The 16,449-nt window shown below is 44.9% G+C and overlaps 1 protein-coding gene across 2 annotated transcripts in view; it reads right to left on the reverse strand.

Annotated features, from left to right (window-relative positions):
- Positions 1-8,366, reverse strand: part of TAF4 (TATA-box binding protein associated factor 4) — a 41,443-nt gene extending 33,077 nt beyond the window's left edge. The window contains exons 1-2 of one of the 2 annotated variants that reach the window (XM_086622922.1): positions 8,036-8,366; positions 5,015-6,100 (exon numbers count right to left, since the gene is read on the reverse strand). In XM_086622922.1, coding sequence (XP_086479048.1) covers positions 5,015-6,100; positions 8,036-8,351 — 1,402 coding nt within the window. In that variant the 5' untranslated portion in view covers positions 8,352-8,366. Of the gene's footprint in view, positions 1-5,014; positions 6,104-8,035 lie in introns of both variants that reach the window. The other variant, XM_086622921.1, reaches the window with a different exon arrangement.
- Positions 8,367-16,449: the final 8,083 nt, after the last annotated feature.

The following is a 16,449-nucleotide window of genomic DNA, read 5'->3' on the forward strand; positions in this document are numbered from 1 at the left end:
GAGGACTCCTAAGCTCTAATCTTGGCAAAATATCGATTCCCTCATGGCCTTGGGCAAGTCAGAACTTCTCTACTGTGCTCCTTCCCCCAGCACTAAAACAGAGTTCATACTACTTTATTTACCAACCACACAGGCAGGTTGCAAGGATTAAGTTTTGTAAAATGCCTTGAAAGTAAAGCATACTCTAAGTACTATCAGAAGCTCCTATTATCGCTGTGCATTACAGACATTATTTTTAACAAAATACAGCCATGCCAACACAGTTAACAGGCATAATATTGGCAGCAGATGCAACACACAGGGAAACTATAATCAGGATATGTTTGAACTCGCTTACTAGTCAGTGAGAAATAGAAACAACTACATACCACTACTTCATAGTATTTCTTCTGTTCCTTTCCTTATTTCTTCTATTATGGAAGTCTGTAGATTTCCTCATCTATTTATACTCCTAGTTACTCTAGGCACTTCTGGGCTACATGTTTCAGGTACAAAGTAAACCAAAGAATGCCACATTCAGTATGCAAAAGTAACACAAATTGGTTTACAATGAAAAGATTGGCTGATTCTTCTCAGACTGGCACTTTTCTCCTTTTTCTATCCACCTTCTTTTGCCTGACAGCCTGGCGTCCCAACTTCCTACTGAAGGAAACTGAACTACTCCTGCAGCAGTTACTTCTCAGTGACTCCAGCTGCAGAAAGTATGACAGCCCAAGTCAAAAGGACCTGAATCCATGCTTTAAATAAAGTATGTGTTCAGGTAGTTTTCCCATCCTAAAGCCACTATCATCAAGACCTAAGTTAGACTCTCTCTTGGATAGCCAACACAGCTAAAAATCATCTGTTTCTACAAAAGTTAAGCTTCCATTTAACATCAAGTGAAGTTTCCAGCCTCTAAGGCTGTGAAGAAAACCCTGAATGTGAAAATACACGTAGCTCATTCTCCAAGGTCTGCAGTGTAGCACCAGTGTTCTTCCAGGTACCCTTTACTTCTAGAAAGCATCAACAGTTAAGTTTAAACAAACTGCAGAAGTCATCTGTATTAGTAGTGTTCAGAACTCTGGAACATTCAGTTTTTAAAGGAGCCCAATCAGTTTCACAGTCAGGAAGCAGCCCAGCCTGCAGTCATCACAGAAATGGCATGTGAGATGCCCTCCAGAAAGTGATGAAGAAGTCTAGTCTCCTCCTCTATCATCAGCTACTGGCAGATTCGAGTGAGTTTTGTCAAAGTAATAAACAAGTTTTACTACTAGATACAAAACAACTGTGATAGCAGTTCGACTACAGCTGCACAACTACACTACTGCTAACGAGAATACCGGTCGTGATCACAGAAGTAAAAAAAAAAAAATACATAAAGACAACCTATCCTATCTGCTATCTTCAAACGGGACTGAGTGTCACAGCATCTTATTCATCCAGGAAAAAAAAAAAAGTCTTTAGGATCAAACTTCCAAGTTTTCCTAAGTACTAACATCCACTCAGAAGGTAAAAGAGGGGCACAAGGGGAAGTGAAGGTTTCTAGATTTCAGTTTCACCTAAGCTAGCAGAGAAAATTGTCCAGACCTACCAGCTCTACATAGTTCTTACTGCATACCCACAGCACTCTCTCCAATCTGCTCCTTTCTTTAAGCAGGCACCTTAAAAGCTTATTCTGAGACACTTATCCATGAAAATAAAGCAGAAGAGAGTAATGACATCAAGCATCTGCAAGAATAGAAACCAACTCTTTGAACCCTCAATCTGGCAACACTGCTAAAGTAAGTATCAGCTCATAGATGCTGGTTTTGAAACTGTATGGTAGTATTGCTGGAGAACACAGAATTTTGAAAAGTGATTTTAAAGTACGCAAGTTCTGTCATTTTACAAGACGATTTACAAGACCTCTAAATACTTCATGAACTCTGACACTGCAAAATATTAATCTTGGGACATAATCTCAGTTACACCTTTTTGCAGACTTTTCTGAGCATCTATAACAGCCAACCACTGATGTAACGCTTTAACAAACTCACCAATTTTCCTACCTCTGATCATATTAAGTAACGTCTTTCATATTATTTCCTGGACTATTCTGAAACAAAGAACTTCACACAATTTATTTACGGTCACAGTTTCAAAAGATGTTACATCTTTAAAGTAGTATTGAATAAAGAGAAACTTGCGTTCCCACCCCCTAGGAAATTATCTGACAATATTTTCATGTGTTTGCTAAGAAGCTATAAATGAGGTTATTTTTTGACTTTCATACCCAGATCTGCCCAGTTAGACCACAAAGTTCCAAACACAGGCTCCTGAAGGAAAGACTAAGCGCAATAGTCCTCTTCCTCAAAAATCTCAGCAGTGGAAAACCATTGTTAAAGCAGAGATGCTCTGAACAGCCCAGTTTCTTTGAGGGGCAACATACCTGAATACAGTAAGGTCACAACAACTACAGCCTATTAGCTCTTCAAACATCCCTAATTCGGTCAGTCGATGTTTGTTGCACAGTCGCCTCATGCAACACAAAGCATTATTCTACAAGGAACATATCTGAAAGAGTGTTGATCCTTTCAAGGTTTCCAATTTTCAAGTCTCAGGTTAACAACACTTACTGACATTTTATATTCTGCTTTCTGCATATGTGAAACTGTAACTGTATTTTGGAGAGCTAGAAACAGTCATTCAGGGTAAGAAAACAACAATAAAACACGTGCTGCTTATTGGTCAAACCTTCCATAAGAATTTGTTTCTAAGTCTTTGTGTAGGAAGTGACATGTGCAGTGTATGACCTAAAGCTATTTCATGCACCACGTCTTACAAACTCTTATTAGCACACACTACTTTGAAAAACACAAACTCGTGCATGCAAATTCCATGCACAGAGTGGATGCACAGCATACAAGCGCTGCAGTTGCAGCTTCCTGCTACCAAACTGCCTTGAAAAACCTGGCCTGTGATGCTGTAATTCGAAACACAATTTCCAAAGCACAGCCATCTATTCTCCTTTCACTACGAATGTATATGCACTCCACTAAAGATTAAAGCAGTTGCATCTGGCTAGACTTTCAGAGGTGCTTAGCCCTTGCACCTGTGAGACGTTTTTAAGAGCTCAACATCCATCAGTTCTTAAGTGTTCTGTAAGAAATGCTTTATGCAAAACATTCTCAAAGTTGGCTACTTTCGCGAGGTATAAACACGTAAACCAAAGCAATTAAAAAAAAAAAATCTGTTCCACTAAAAAAAAAAATCCTCTCCAATAGTAAGTCTGCCTCATCATGCAAGAACCCAATTTCCAATTTCTATGCATTGAGTCATGTATGCTTGCTTATTTTAAGAGTCATGCTACTCTTTTGAAGTTATAAATATTTTTTAAAGTGTAAGACAGACAAGGAAAGTGCTTAATAAAAAACCTCAAGTGTTTAGAACCTATATTGTTTTACTTTGATCTATGGAGACCTCCAAAGGAGCAATTTATGGTCCAATTATGCTTAAAGACTGGCAACACTGCTTCTAAGAGTAACACATTTCAGTATGCTGTGGCAGTTTGAAAACATCAGCTACCTGGAAAAAAGGTCCCACTAGACTCAGCAGTAGTATTTTCCCCACAATCAGGTTTATAATGCAGTATTAGTGAAAATGTAGGTATACGTGGCAACGGACTGTAAACCCGAAAAATCTTTTGATACACTGTGGTAATAAATAAATAAATAAGGCTTTTCCAGCCTATCCATTTACAAGCTTCAAATTAAGCACTGGGATTTCAAGGTCTGAGTTTTACTGCTAATTTTTAAATTAGCAACATGTGTCATTAAAATTACTCATATAGAGAATAACCTTCTATACAAAAAAAAACATACAAAAGGAATATTTATATGCCAGTTAGATACACAGAATGTTTGACAGACTTCATCAAACTACGTGGCAGCACATACCATAAATAGTATATTTTACACAAAAAGACGGTGTGTAGTAGCACAGCATGGTTTCTGACCTACCTTGTGACAGGTGCACTGCTTTAAGGTTGGTTACGAGTTTCAATAGATGTATTTTTACTGAGACTGATTGAAATAGATGATGCACAACCACCACTGATTTAATTAGTAGTAAAATTTAATTAGTTGTTCTTTGTATACTGCCCTGAAAACAGGGACTAGTAAGAATACAGCTATTACTATATATCATAAAAAAGACAAGAAACTGTGTAGGTTCACACAGCTAAAAATGAAACTGACACAAGCACAAGCCTGGCTCAAATTAACAGCAAGCATATAACCTTAAATCTCCAAATCTAGGATATTTAAGGAGGGACAGAACAGTTCTCAGAAAATAAATGCTCCTCATCCTGCTTTTTACTCGCCTACTGAGTTGAAGACTAGGTTCCTTGTCCAGAGATGCTCAGCACTAAGCATGAGACCAGCTACTACAAAAGCTGCAACCCCAGACACAACAGGGTGAGGTAAGGACATAGGAAGGCTGCCTTTTGTATCAGAACTCCAGTGAGTAAAAAAAACAGCATAAGCTTCAAATCTGTGAGTTTTTAAGTCAGGCTTTGAAGGTTTTTAAAGCAAAAGAAGGTAGTTTTCTTGTGGTGTATCTGCTGCTTCTCTATTCACAAGTGCTCTGTGGCACTAGGGGCATGCAGGGACAGAGAGGGAACCGAACAGCACGCCAAGGTTGCACGAACTACTGACAAAACCACCTTAAAAGTCAAAATGCCTTACGTGAAAACAAAATAGCAACATTTCATTTGATAATATTCCACTGTCACACTTTGGCAGTTTGCAGCTTCATCTACGCTTACACTGTAACCAAGATACCATGCAGAATTTTCAAATTATTACTGCTGAGAAGACTTTTTGGTCACCCAAAATCATACGCTACTATTCTGCTACTCAAAACCAGATGATTCTCATTGTTAAATGTGATGCCTTTTCCACAATTCACAATTAAACAGCGAGAAATCTTATTTGGATACCTTCCTTCCTGCAAGAAATACACTTCCAAAATAACACCCCTCAATCCTCTTACTTACCTGGTGGCAACTGAAAATTCTGAATGTTAGTTGGATTCTGAGGTGGCTGAGGCAAACGAGGCGCTAAAACTGTAGGAGTCAAAGTTGCTCTGATTCCACTCGTAGTTGCTGTTGGAGTCCTTGGCAGACTTTGTGCCACTGTATTGGCAGTGCCTTTAGCCATACCTGTGGGGGTGCCAGGAGCTGCAGGAGGTATCCCACCAGGATTGGGAGCAACATTGGAGAGCCCAGCTTGCATAGTTTGCCCAATAATCATGTTACCTCCTGTAGTACTGGGCTGGCCACCAGTAGCCAGCGTCTGCTGTTGGGACACTGCCTGGACTATAGTTTTAGGAGACTCAGATTTGATGACCTGCGTGGCGGGCGCTGCTGGCACCGTGGAACCAGACTGGCTGTTCACAAGCGATGTCTGGAGGGAAACCCCAGATCCCACAGTGGCTGTAGCAACAGCAGGAAAACTGCCCACACTGATGGTTGAATTGATCACAGTATTGCTCCCATTTTGAGTGGCTGCACCAGCTGCAGCTACTGTCGGTCCTGCTGCGTGAATCGGTGGCCTCACAAGCGTTACTGTGGGCGCCCCAGTTCCAATGCTTGGTGGTGGCTGCGAGGAGATAACTGTGGGCGAGGAGGACGATGCAGAGGACACAGCAGTATTAAGGAAAGAAGTCTGGATGACAGTGTTGGAAGATGACGGCAAAACAGCATTAACAGTATTTCCTTTCCCCACAGATCCAGGTCCATTGTTAACGAGAGGGGCAACGGCAGGTGCAGAAGCGGGGTTGGCAGTCACAGGAGTCCCAGAGAAAGCAGCACTTCCTGTGTGGTGAGAGTTCATCACCACGTTACTCCCATTCAAAGTTTGCACTGTCGTGGTCCCAATCTTGCCATTCCTGGTGGACAAGGCAGTTGCCATCGTGCTGATAACCACCGATTTGCCCTGACTGAGGGTCCCTGGAGCAGCAGTGACTTCAGATCCTCCTGCTGCTGCAGTGGTGGTGCTGGTGCTCGTCGTGGTGGCCCCATCCAGAGCTGAAGTCTGGGACCTGGTGTTATGATTAATAACACCCCCTTGCACTCCTCCTGCTCCTGCAAAACAAGAACAACGTTAAATAGAGAGAATGAGCAAGAAGAGAAGTCCAGCAAAGACAGAATGTTCGCCCTCATCACCAAGTCTTCTCCATCTCCCAGGCTGTCTGCCTGGAGCCAAGAAAACAGGACAGAGTACAAACTGAAGATAGCTTTGAAGGCATTATCTTGAAGCCTCCAATTTCCCACCAAAGACTGAGAGATTCAATATTAATTGTAAAATCCCCGCTTTCAACACTACAGTAAGACTAAGTAAGAAAAACTGATTTGATATGAACCAAGGGAAGGAAGGAGAAAGATCATCTTAGACCTATTCCCCATTCTAGAACCTGACATCACATTTAGCAACAGGACTGCAAGGAGGGGAAAATGGCAATGGAAGACATGTTAATAAGACATACTCCCTACACCCAGCACACATTACCCTCTAATCTTTCCATCTCCTATAGGTGTAAGTCAGTGAGATCAGGAGACTCAAAAACAGCAAAATACGAAAAAGTGAAAGGAAAGAAAAACGTCAGCCTGGCAAGATAAGAAGCACCGCAAGGCCTGGAGCAGGTTACCAGAAGACCCCTCCACTTTATTACAGAATTTGTGCTTCTGGAGCTGAAGTTCCCACAGCCAGAGATAGTTAAATAAATAAAAAGCAAAGCTGGTTTTGAGAACGGACAAGATGATGTAGCTTCTTGTTCTGAATAATCCTCATGCCCCTTGATGAGGCCTGGTGTTATCACAAGCACAATCACACACAGTCCAGGTCCTGGCCCTAAGGAGACAGAAATAGGAAAAGAATAGTGACAGACAGATACTGAGGGTTAAGGAGATCCTCCTAGAAGAGCTTCATTAATCATGACAGAAGGTCTGTAATATCTTCTTACACTTCAGCAACAAAAAAAAGAAAGCAAAAAATAAAAAAAATGGGGGGAGGGGAGGAATTGCAGAGAGATTCTGGGGAGACATATTTTTTAATTCCCCTGAAAAACAGCTTCCCTCCATTCTCACGTAGCAAGCCCTTAGTCCCAGCCTTCACACTATCCCCTTACGATCTTCACCACGCGAAGAGGGGGAGTATGCCCAGGTAGCCATGGGGGGTGGGTGGGAGAAGACGTTGTCCAAGGTGGGGTGCTGTGGCCCGAATTCCCCCCCTTCCCGGGACCCGGTGTTGTGACAACACCCCCTTGAGGGCAGAGGAGGAATGAGAGGTGCTGAATGCCCCCTCCGAGCCCCTGGAACAAGGGAGGGGGTGGGGGAGGAATATCCAGGCAGGCAGATATGGGGGCGAAGCGTTTTGAGGGACTTCCTCCCCTTGAAATCCCCCCTCGCTTCCTTCCCTACAGGAAATAGGTGTCATGATTAATAACACCCCCTTGCACTTCAGCAACACCGACGGGGGAGGGGAGGGAGCGTTCACACAGACAGCTAAGGCGGCATTACCGAGAGGGAATCCCCCCCATAACCTCCACCCCCGAAAGGGAAGGGGAGCAGCCCCAGGCGGCACGGGAGGCACGGCCGCTACCGAGGGGGTGGGCTCTGCCTCCCTCAGCCCCCGAGATTGAGGGAGCCCTTCCACACTCCGGCAACAAGGGCAGGAAAAGAAGAGGGGACCGGCAGAGTCACGGGCGGACACTGCCGGCGTATTCTGCGGGGAGGCTGCCCCCACACATGACAAAACACCCTCTAGTAAGCAGAAGCTAGGAGGGAAAATAAAGGGGAGGGAGCAGAGGCGCGGATACACACCGAGGGGGCATGATGAGGGGAGGCTCTCCCCCATATGATCGATACCACCCTTTGCACTCCCGCTCCTGCCACAACGAGAAGGAGGAGAGAGGGAAAAGGGGGGAAAGCAGTGAGGGAAGGAGGCAGCCGGAGCTGGGGAGTGGGGGGAGGGGAGGGCCCCTCTCCCTCTGAGCCCCCCACCCCTGCCCATGTTACCTGCTTTTGTGATCTCTGGGGCACTCAGTCCCATCTTGCTGCCGCTGCTGCTCTCTGTTTGGGCATTAGCATTGCCTCCTACTACTACTCCTCCAGGGCTAGGGCTAGGGCTGCTGCTGCTACTGCTGCTGCTCACAACATGGTTCCCCAGCAGCCCCCCAGCGGCCCTCAGGGGCTCCTGCGCCTTGTGGTGCTGGTGGTGGTGGCCGGAGGCCGCCAGCTGGGACTCCAGGGAGCCGACCAGGTCGCTCACCACCTTCTCATCCACCTCCGTGTTCAGGAAAACCTCATCCAGCAGATCCGAGCCCGCCGCCATCTTTTTTTTGGAGGGTTCCTGTGAGCTGCTCCCTCCTCCCCCCCCTCCCCTTCCACTCCTCCCTCCCTCCCCCCACCCCACACACACACTCGGCCGCCCCCGACTGCGCAAGCGCGCGCGCCCAGCCTCACATCACCGGCCGGAGAGGGATTCCGCCCGCCGCTGATTGGCCGCCGGCCGCCTATAAAAGGCAGGGCAAATGGCTGCGGTGGCTTAGTGAGGCGTCGGGCGGCAGCGGCTCGGCGGCGGCCGGGCTCGGTGCGGCGGCCGGGGGCGGGCGAGAGGGGCTGGTGGCGGGGGGCGGCGGGCCGTGGCAGTGGACGCCGACGAGGCCGTGCGGCCGGCCGGCGGAGCGGCGGGGGTGGCCGCGGCCCTTTGTCTGCCTCAGCCCAAAATGGCTGCATGTTTCCCCCGCTGCTCCCTGCGGCCGGGTCTCCGCCGCCGGCGCGAGGCTGAAGGGCGCCCCGCACCTGTGCCAGCCGCGTGTAACTGATCCACCGGCGGCGCGGGGTGGGGGGGTGGAGGACGGCCGGGCCCCACGCCCAGCCCCGGGCGGGGGTAACGGGCGAGGAGGCGCGCGCTGGCCCCCGCGGCACCCTGCTCCCCGGGGCGCTGCCCGCCCAGGCGGCCGGGGGCCGCAGCCCCTCGGTGCGGCTGCTCCGGCGGCCCGGGCCGCGGGGGCAGGCGCCGCCGCCGTGTGCCAGGCGCGGCCGCGGCAGGCTTCCCTCCGCGGCCTGGGCAGCCTGACTCAGCACGCCGGGCCCGCGGCGCGGCGGATGCCGCGAACCCCGGGAAAGCGCGGCCGAGCAGGGAGGGCGGCTGCGGCTTCGGCGCTGGGAAGGGAAAGGGAAGAGGGGAGGGAAGAAAAAGAGAGGGAGATGACAATTTCGAACGGTCCACTCGCAGCTCCGAGCCCGGCACCGCGAGGCGGGGGCCCTGCCGCGCCGGGGACGATCCCGCCCGTGTGTCAGCGTGCGTTACACCCCCGCCGCCGCTTAACCCTTGGGGGAGAGCGGCGCCTCTGCACGCCGGCGCCGGGCGCGGAGCCGCTGCGCCCTGCGCCTGCTGGGGGGCTGCTCCCAGCTGCAGCCGGGTCCCCGCGGCTCGGAGCGCCGGCCGTGCCTCCCGGAGCGGCGCCGTGGTGCTCTGCCGGGCGCTGGCTGCAGGTGGACATGTCTTGCTGAGCGCCGGCCTTACAGTAGGCAGCTGCACTTCGACCTTATTGTGCAACCATCATAAAAGAAGTAAATATAGTTAAAGTGAAAATACAACCTGCCGTTTAATAAATGCCGCCTTTTGCCAGGCACTGTTTCCCCGGAAAACTGAGCCATTGGAAAAATATTAACTGAAAGGTAAATCGTAGCATGCAGTAAGTTTTAAGGGGTATCAAGCTTAAAATAGCACCTTTGATTTCCGTTTTGTAAAATCAGCTTTGCTCTTATGTGTTGGGAATGGGTGGAATCAGAGGCTGGGACTGTGTTGCAGTGGGATTGACTCAGCACCTGCTAATGCTCTGGTTGATGATGCCCAGAATTGACTGGCATGAGAGGGCTGGGAAGGTGGAGACTGGGAAGAACAAGAGCTGTGAGTTATCTATGAGAAGGGATTGCTTTAAATAGGTCAGAGACAAAGTATTCCCTGCTTAGGGTTGCCCAAACATGGGTGTCAACGCTTCCTGCATTACATATTTGTGGTGATCGCTCAACTTGTAGTTCTGTAACGTGAATTAAGTTGCTCTGCTCCCTTGTTGGCCCCAGGAGCGATGGGGACAGTGTTGAAGCACCATCCCATGTCTTACCCTGTCTCCAAATACACAAACTTATCTGCAAGAGACAAGCTGTTGCCAAAACCTCGCGGGGGAGACATAAAAACTGATAGGTATTTGTTCTTAACCTATAGGCCTTGAATAATTGAGTAAGTATCTCCAAAAATCTTAGAAATTCACAGTTTATGGTAAGGGATGTTACTGTTCCTAGTTTCTCATGTCTGCCTGTCACCTGCAGTAGAGTTTGGCTGCTGAGTGAAAATTACGCTGAGCCTTTCCTAAGGCTCTGATCACTTCACCAGGTGGCATCACTGGAAGGGACTGCCTAGCTGCTCTGAGAAATTTTATATTAATCTTTTATTCTTGTTCTCAAATGGTTTGTATTCTGCAGCTTTTCTCAGTCATCACTGGAACTCAAGGGAGAGAAAGAAAATGCCCTTTGCTTCTCTATGACTTTAACTTCCACTTTATCGATTTTTGCCAAATTACAATGCTGCAAAGTAGCTGTGATTTTACAGACATCATTGTGGGTCATGTTACCTGTTTCTTACACAGCAGGAATGCTGCTTCAGCCACAGTAGTCCCAACCAGTTTGCTGGCCACAGTCAAGCACGTTGCTAGTTTTAGCTATGGTGAAATTCTATAAGCAGCATACCAAAGAACTATCTAGAATAGAAGTCCGTTCACATTCCCTAAACAGTAGAAGAGTTGATCTGCATCAGCTGCTTAGATGATTTATTAAGGGTAAAAAAGCTGGACTACGCTAAAACAGCCCAAAGGTGCAGAGTGGCTGCAAGTCTTTCATGGCCTCTAACCAGGAGGGCAGCCCAGCCCTGGGCCGCAGTGCCTGGGAGTGATGGAGGAGGAAAGGGTGACAGGAGAGAGGGATGAAATTATGAGGTGGCAGTAGTAGTAAGCATGAAAGGTCAGAGCTGCCTGTATTCTTCTACTGCTCGCCTTCTAGGACAGCTTGAACGTGGTTTACAGTTGCATGCAAAACTAGAAATAAAAACCTAGAAATCTTCACGTCCTTGTTCTGACGCTCTCTTTAGTGCACCATATGGCATATCTGCCATATTAGGTAAGCAACTTTACAAAATTACAAGAGCAACTGAGATTCATTACAACGTGTGCACTGTAAGTGTGTAGGATTCATTACTGAATAATTTATCTTTTCATACGCTCTGCTTCTTGTTCGACATTGGAAATAACTTTCCAGACTGGATTCTTCGGGACTGGTATTCCAGCGCTCTGCACTGTACTGCTCACCTTCTGTTTCAAACGGTATGAGAGAGCAACTTGCGTAAGAATTCCAGTAATCAACTGGATCACTGGTAATTATTGCTGTTGGTGTGGAAAAAGCCAGACTTGATATACAGTGAGTGCCACATATTTCACCCACCAGCTGTTACGTCAAAAGGTCTTGAACATCACAGGCACGTATGGATTCTCTTTAGTATCAAAGAGTAGAACCTGGCAGGAGCTATACAGGAAAAAAGGAGGACTGTCAGTTCCTTTAACCTGCTCTTTTTAGTATATTATTATTTAAAATACTTCTTTTTTCCTCTAGAACTAGCCCGTGTAGATCATGGCACAGGGATTGTGTCTCAAGATACAAATGGTAATGCAATTCTCTTTCTGTTTTTTTTTTTTTTTTCTCTAAAAATGTAGCCAGCCTAGAATTCCTTACAAGAACACCTGAGAGGTGAGGGCAGTATGGATCGTGGTGATAAAGGGACATCTCAGAGAAGCCTATGGATGGTTTGTGAGAAGGAGAGTCACTTTTCATTGTCTGTACACAGCTCCTATGAGTCTTAACTGACCAGTCAGAATACTACACTCCCATCAATAAATAGATGAAAAACTGGTAGTGATAGTTTTGCTGATTTTTTCCTCTCCTTTACGGACCCTTTCTCTCCTCCTTACCCAGCCACTGATCACATAAAATGCTGAAAGTTGGGTGGTAACCAGTAATACCTTGGTTCCACAAGTTCAGTCAAACAAGATGACAGAATCCACAGAAATTTTGGGTTTATTCAGAAAGCTTTACTGTCCTCGTAGCCAGTATCCCACCCTACTGTTCTGCCTTGTACCCCATTCCCAATTTTTTTTTTGAGCAGTATGAGAACTCAATGGGCAATTTGCTAAGTAGAGAGTGTCAGGAGGAGGCAAAGGAATGGAGCCCTGGTTGGAGACACGCACGTGAAGATAAATATAAAACAACGTTAGTGCCCCTTTGCATTCTGTGCACTTTACTGTTTTCTCCTTGGAATCTCAAAATACTGTTAAAGTGTTGGTCTTAAAATCATCCCAGGCACTTCAGCTGTCCTTAGGTGAATTCCTGAAGTCTAATGCTCCTAATAGTCAGGGACTGATATTCAGAATTAAGTATGGTATGCTCCAGGAAAACGTCTTAATCCTCACATTGTAAAATAAAAGGAGATGAACAGTAGATTTGGAAAGCAACTGTATAATCCCTTTTATTTTACAATAATCATAGCTACCTACATCCCTTTTTATTTCACAATAACCATGGCTAGCTACACTCCAATTTCCACTTAAGGACAGTGTCTATCCTGGTGCGTACTCGCCTGTTTCTGCTAACTACAGAAGCACCAGCTCTTCGAATGCAATTCCATGTTCCAGACAGCACCCAGCACAGTGCAGCTAAGGAAGAGGGATGGTAAAACCACCCACTTATTTCAGTGTTTGTATCTGCATAACAGTTACTGCAACTCCAGAAGTGGGGCAGAAAAACAAACCACTCTTTGTAAAATATGTTCAATTATAGTGAGACATGATTGAATAAATATATTACGTGATGGCTTAAGGGATATCCTCTTTTGAAAACCAAGGTATTTAACAATACCTACTTACTAATTGAGAAATACATAGAAAATATCTATTGGAGAGAGACTACTTACGAGCTTGATTTTCAAACAGAAAAGTTAGCTGAGCACACAACTGCCTTGGCAATCTCTAGTTTTTATGAGAAGTTAGCAGATTATGTCACTAATACGTGCTGCATGGAACTCACCTGGGAGTTCAATTTAAGTATGGCTGTACTGAGGCATACATAAGTCCATACAACTCAACATCCTGTGCCCAAAAGAAGATGCTCCAAGAATATGCTGTGGGATAAAGGATTATTGTTTACAGGCCTTCAAGGCTTTACAGCATAAAAGAGCTGTGGAATACTGTTTTTCCTTCCCAACTGCTCTTAATCTGACTTGTCATGCTTGTTACTGCCTGCCAAGATGGGAAGTATCAATATCCAGACTGATCTGTAAGGGAAGAGCTCGGGAACTTTACTAAGAAAAAGGAGCACTTGTATAAGAAGATGGAAGTTTCCAACTACACACTCCAGCAGCTAGCAGATCTTTTTTTTTTAAGCAAATCTTCCGAATGGAGATTACTAGCAAACGTCCAGAATTATGTCTGTGGGAGAGGCAAGAGGCAGACATGTCAACAAAGATTTGTTTGATCTGTTCTGAAAAAACTCTTGTGCCAGTCTACCTGATTCATGGGAAAAGAAAAATTATTAAAATATTAGTGGTCCTTCTGGTCACTAGAGCTGGCTTCAATTATTTCACGTATTTTGAATTTAGCAAATTATTAGAACCAACTGGGCAAAATGAAAACGCTTTCCTCTCTAAGCAAATTAAAGTAACTTTGGAAAAATTGAATCGCTATTTTCAAGTGATACTCTGACATAATATGTCAAGAAAATGTACCTCCTGATGTGTGTCATTACTAGAAGTCCAGTTTACACATTTTATGGTGAGGATTTGTTAGAATATGTTTGAAATATTTCTTTTTAGCGAGAGGTGACTTTGACAGTTTTTGTTTCAATTGTTCTGGGATTCTTTGTGTTACTTCAAAGGATTACCCTGCCAGGGATGTTTTATCAGCAATACACCCTCAGACAACCTAAACGGTATGCTAATACAATAAATATTTTAGTTCTGGACTCCTCTGCACCCTCTTGATTCAGAGCTCTTCTCGTTCTTTCCTGAGCCTTCCAGCATCATCCAACATCTAACATCCTCCCCACCAGTCCTCACTGTTTACTTTTTAGGCAGTGCAGATCACTGGTCCTCTTCCTTCTTTACTCCTCTTCTAGATTCCACTTCTCCACCCCTCAGCAATTAAAAAAAAAAAAAGGACAAATCAGTCCGTTGTTGCCTCCAGACACAAGCTTGGTAGCTTGCCAGAGTCAGAGGTAGCTTCTGTTCTGCTTACAGCTCTGTCCAGCTTCGTACACGACATACAGCAATGGTTACTTGGGTCACTCCTAAGGAGTACAGTTAGGATGACTAAACCTGAGATGTAAAGGCCACAGAAAACTTCTTTGTCAATACACTAACTGTTCTCTTGTCACTGGTTATGCTGTATGTGCTGCTGGGCACTGCTTCCTCAGCTCTGATAATCTTCTGCGTGTCAGATGAAGCCAAGAGCCAGAGCAAAGGGAACCTCAGTGGTGTGATCCTGTTACACTCTCCATTCTGTGCATCAAGAGCAGAGCAGGACGCACTCTTAAAACTGGAACTCCTTAAAGAACTGAAGACTGCTTGACTTTTTCCCATCGATACCATGATACAGCATTCTTAGGTCACTGCATTTTTGCCCTATCAAAAAGAGTTTTTACTGGCCACTTGTTTAACAATTGACCAGTTATGGCAACTTGTGTTATCCTCTTTCTTTATATGCTTCCCTCCACTTGCTCACCTTCAAAAATACATACATAAAAATAGATGAAAGAACTAAAGATACATCTTCATCTTGTTTGTTCTAATGCCACGTCGGTCCTGAAACAGCAGTTGTTGTAGATGAAAACATTTGTCCTATGGAATCTGATAGGCATTTATCACGACGCCTGGAGACCGTAAGTTACAGGAGCAGAGCTGGACACATTCTTTGTCCCTATGCCCTTATCTAAATCATTCAATAGCCCCATGGCACCCCTCTTTTCAAATAGAGGAGTTATTTCAAAAGAGGATTGTGTGTGTGCCCGAATATACACACTTTAGCTCAACAATAAGAAATGTCAAATGAAACTAACAGGCCAAAAAGTTGGCAAAACTTCCAGCATATGTACAACACACAGGTCAAAATCCAGATTCTTGTCGGTTTGAACTGGAAGAATAATCATGTGTGCAAACATTTCTGAAAGTTGTCTTCAGGTGACAAAAATGGCTCAATCATTTTCCCTACTCCGCCTCTAGTTCATAGTCTGCCAAATGCTCTTACCAAGCCTTACGGGACGACAGGGTTCCTCAGAGCAACCTGACTGATCTTAGCGACGTTATAAAGGAAACAGGCACGAAAGACACTGAACTGAGAAGCCAGTGAAGACAGAAGAGGTATGGAAACATCATCATTTAAAGAAAAAAATGAAATAAATCTAGTAAAGGAGGTTTGTTTTGGTTGTAATTAAATGAGATTATATCTAAACATTTTGTGGATTTGGAATGCAAGAAGTATGTAAGCAAGATTTTTCCAAGTTGTTTTTTTTTTTTTTAATGACTTCTCTGTAATAACAGATTAAAATAAATCATGCTGTAGCTTCTTTATTGAGCTGCCTCAGACTTAATGAAAACACAGCACGAAAAGGCTATTATACAAGGTTTTTTTTCCTGAATTTTCCAGCAGTCTAAAATAGTTAGGGATATGATTCCAGACTATAAGTTACTTTGTTACACTACCTAAAACATATTCTCACTGTCAGAGTTCAAAGACTTGCCCCTATTCCTTTAACGCGCTTTTGCTCATTTTTGAAACTCCAGACAAATCCAATAACTCAATTAAACATAGGATTAACAAATCCAATAACTCAAATAAACATAGGATGCATTCCCAGAAGAAACTAGTACATGTTTTGAAGCAAGACAGACAAATATTTTATCTCTCAAAATACAAGATGGGGAAAACTTCCAGCTCAAAGGAAATGACACACCCAGATGGAGGGCCAAATTTTTTACGTTAAGTTGTTCCTATTGTCAGTTTTCTCTGTACGGGGTTACTTGCAATCCTCTTCCATTACCACAGAAGTATGACAACACTGCCATCACTATTACTTAATTTTCTAGCTAGGACAGTAAACACATCCATCTGCGTAAACTAACCACTTATTAACAAGAGACAAAACGGTGGGCAGTAAATGTATCATCTTGTTTAGGAAAGATCAATAGTTAGGGAAGCAATAGATAATTTGTATGTTCTTGTGTAAGAAAGTCAGATTGTTTTTAGGAAACTATAAAACTTGTTTCTCTTAATTATTTTCAGCAGAGCGAAAGAGGCAGCTCGTTTTGCTGCTCTGTAAGTTTACTCAGT

The sequence above is a fragment of the Tauraco erythrolophus genome, chromosome 18 (assembly GCF_009769465.1).
Source record: "Tauraco erythrolophus isolate bTauEry1 chromosome 18, bTauEry1.pri, whole genome shotgun sequence".
Classification (NCBI taxonomy): domain Eukaryota; kingdom Metazoa; phylum Chordata; class Aves; order Musophagiformes; family Musophagidae; genus Tauraco; species Tauraco erythrolophus.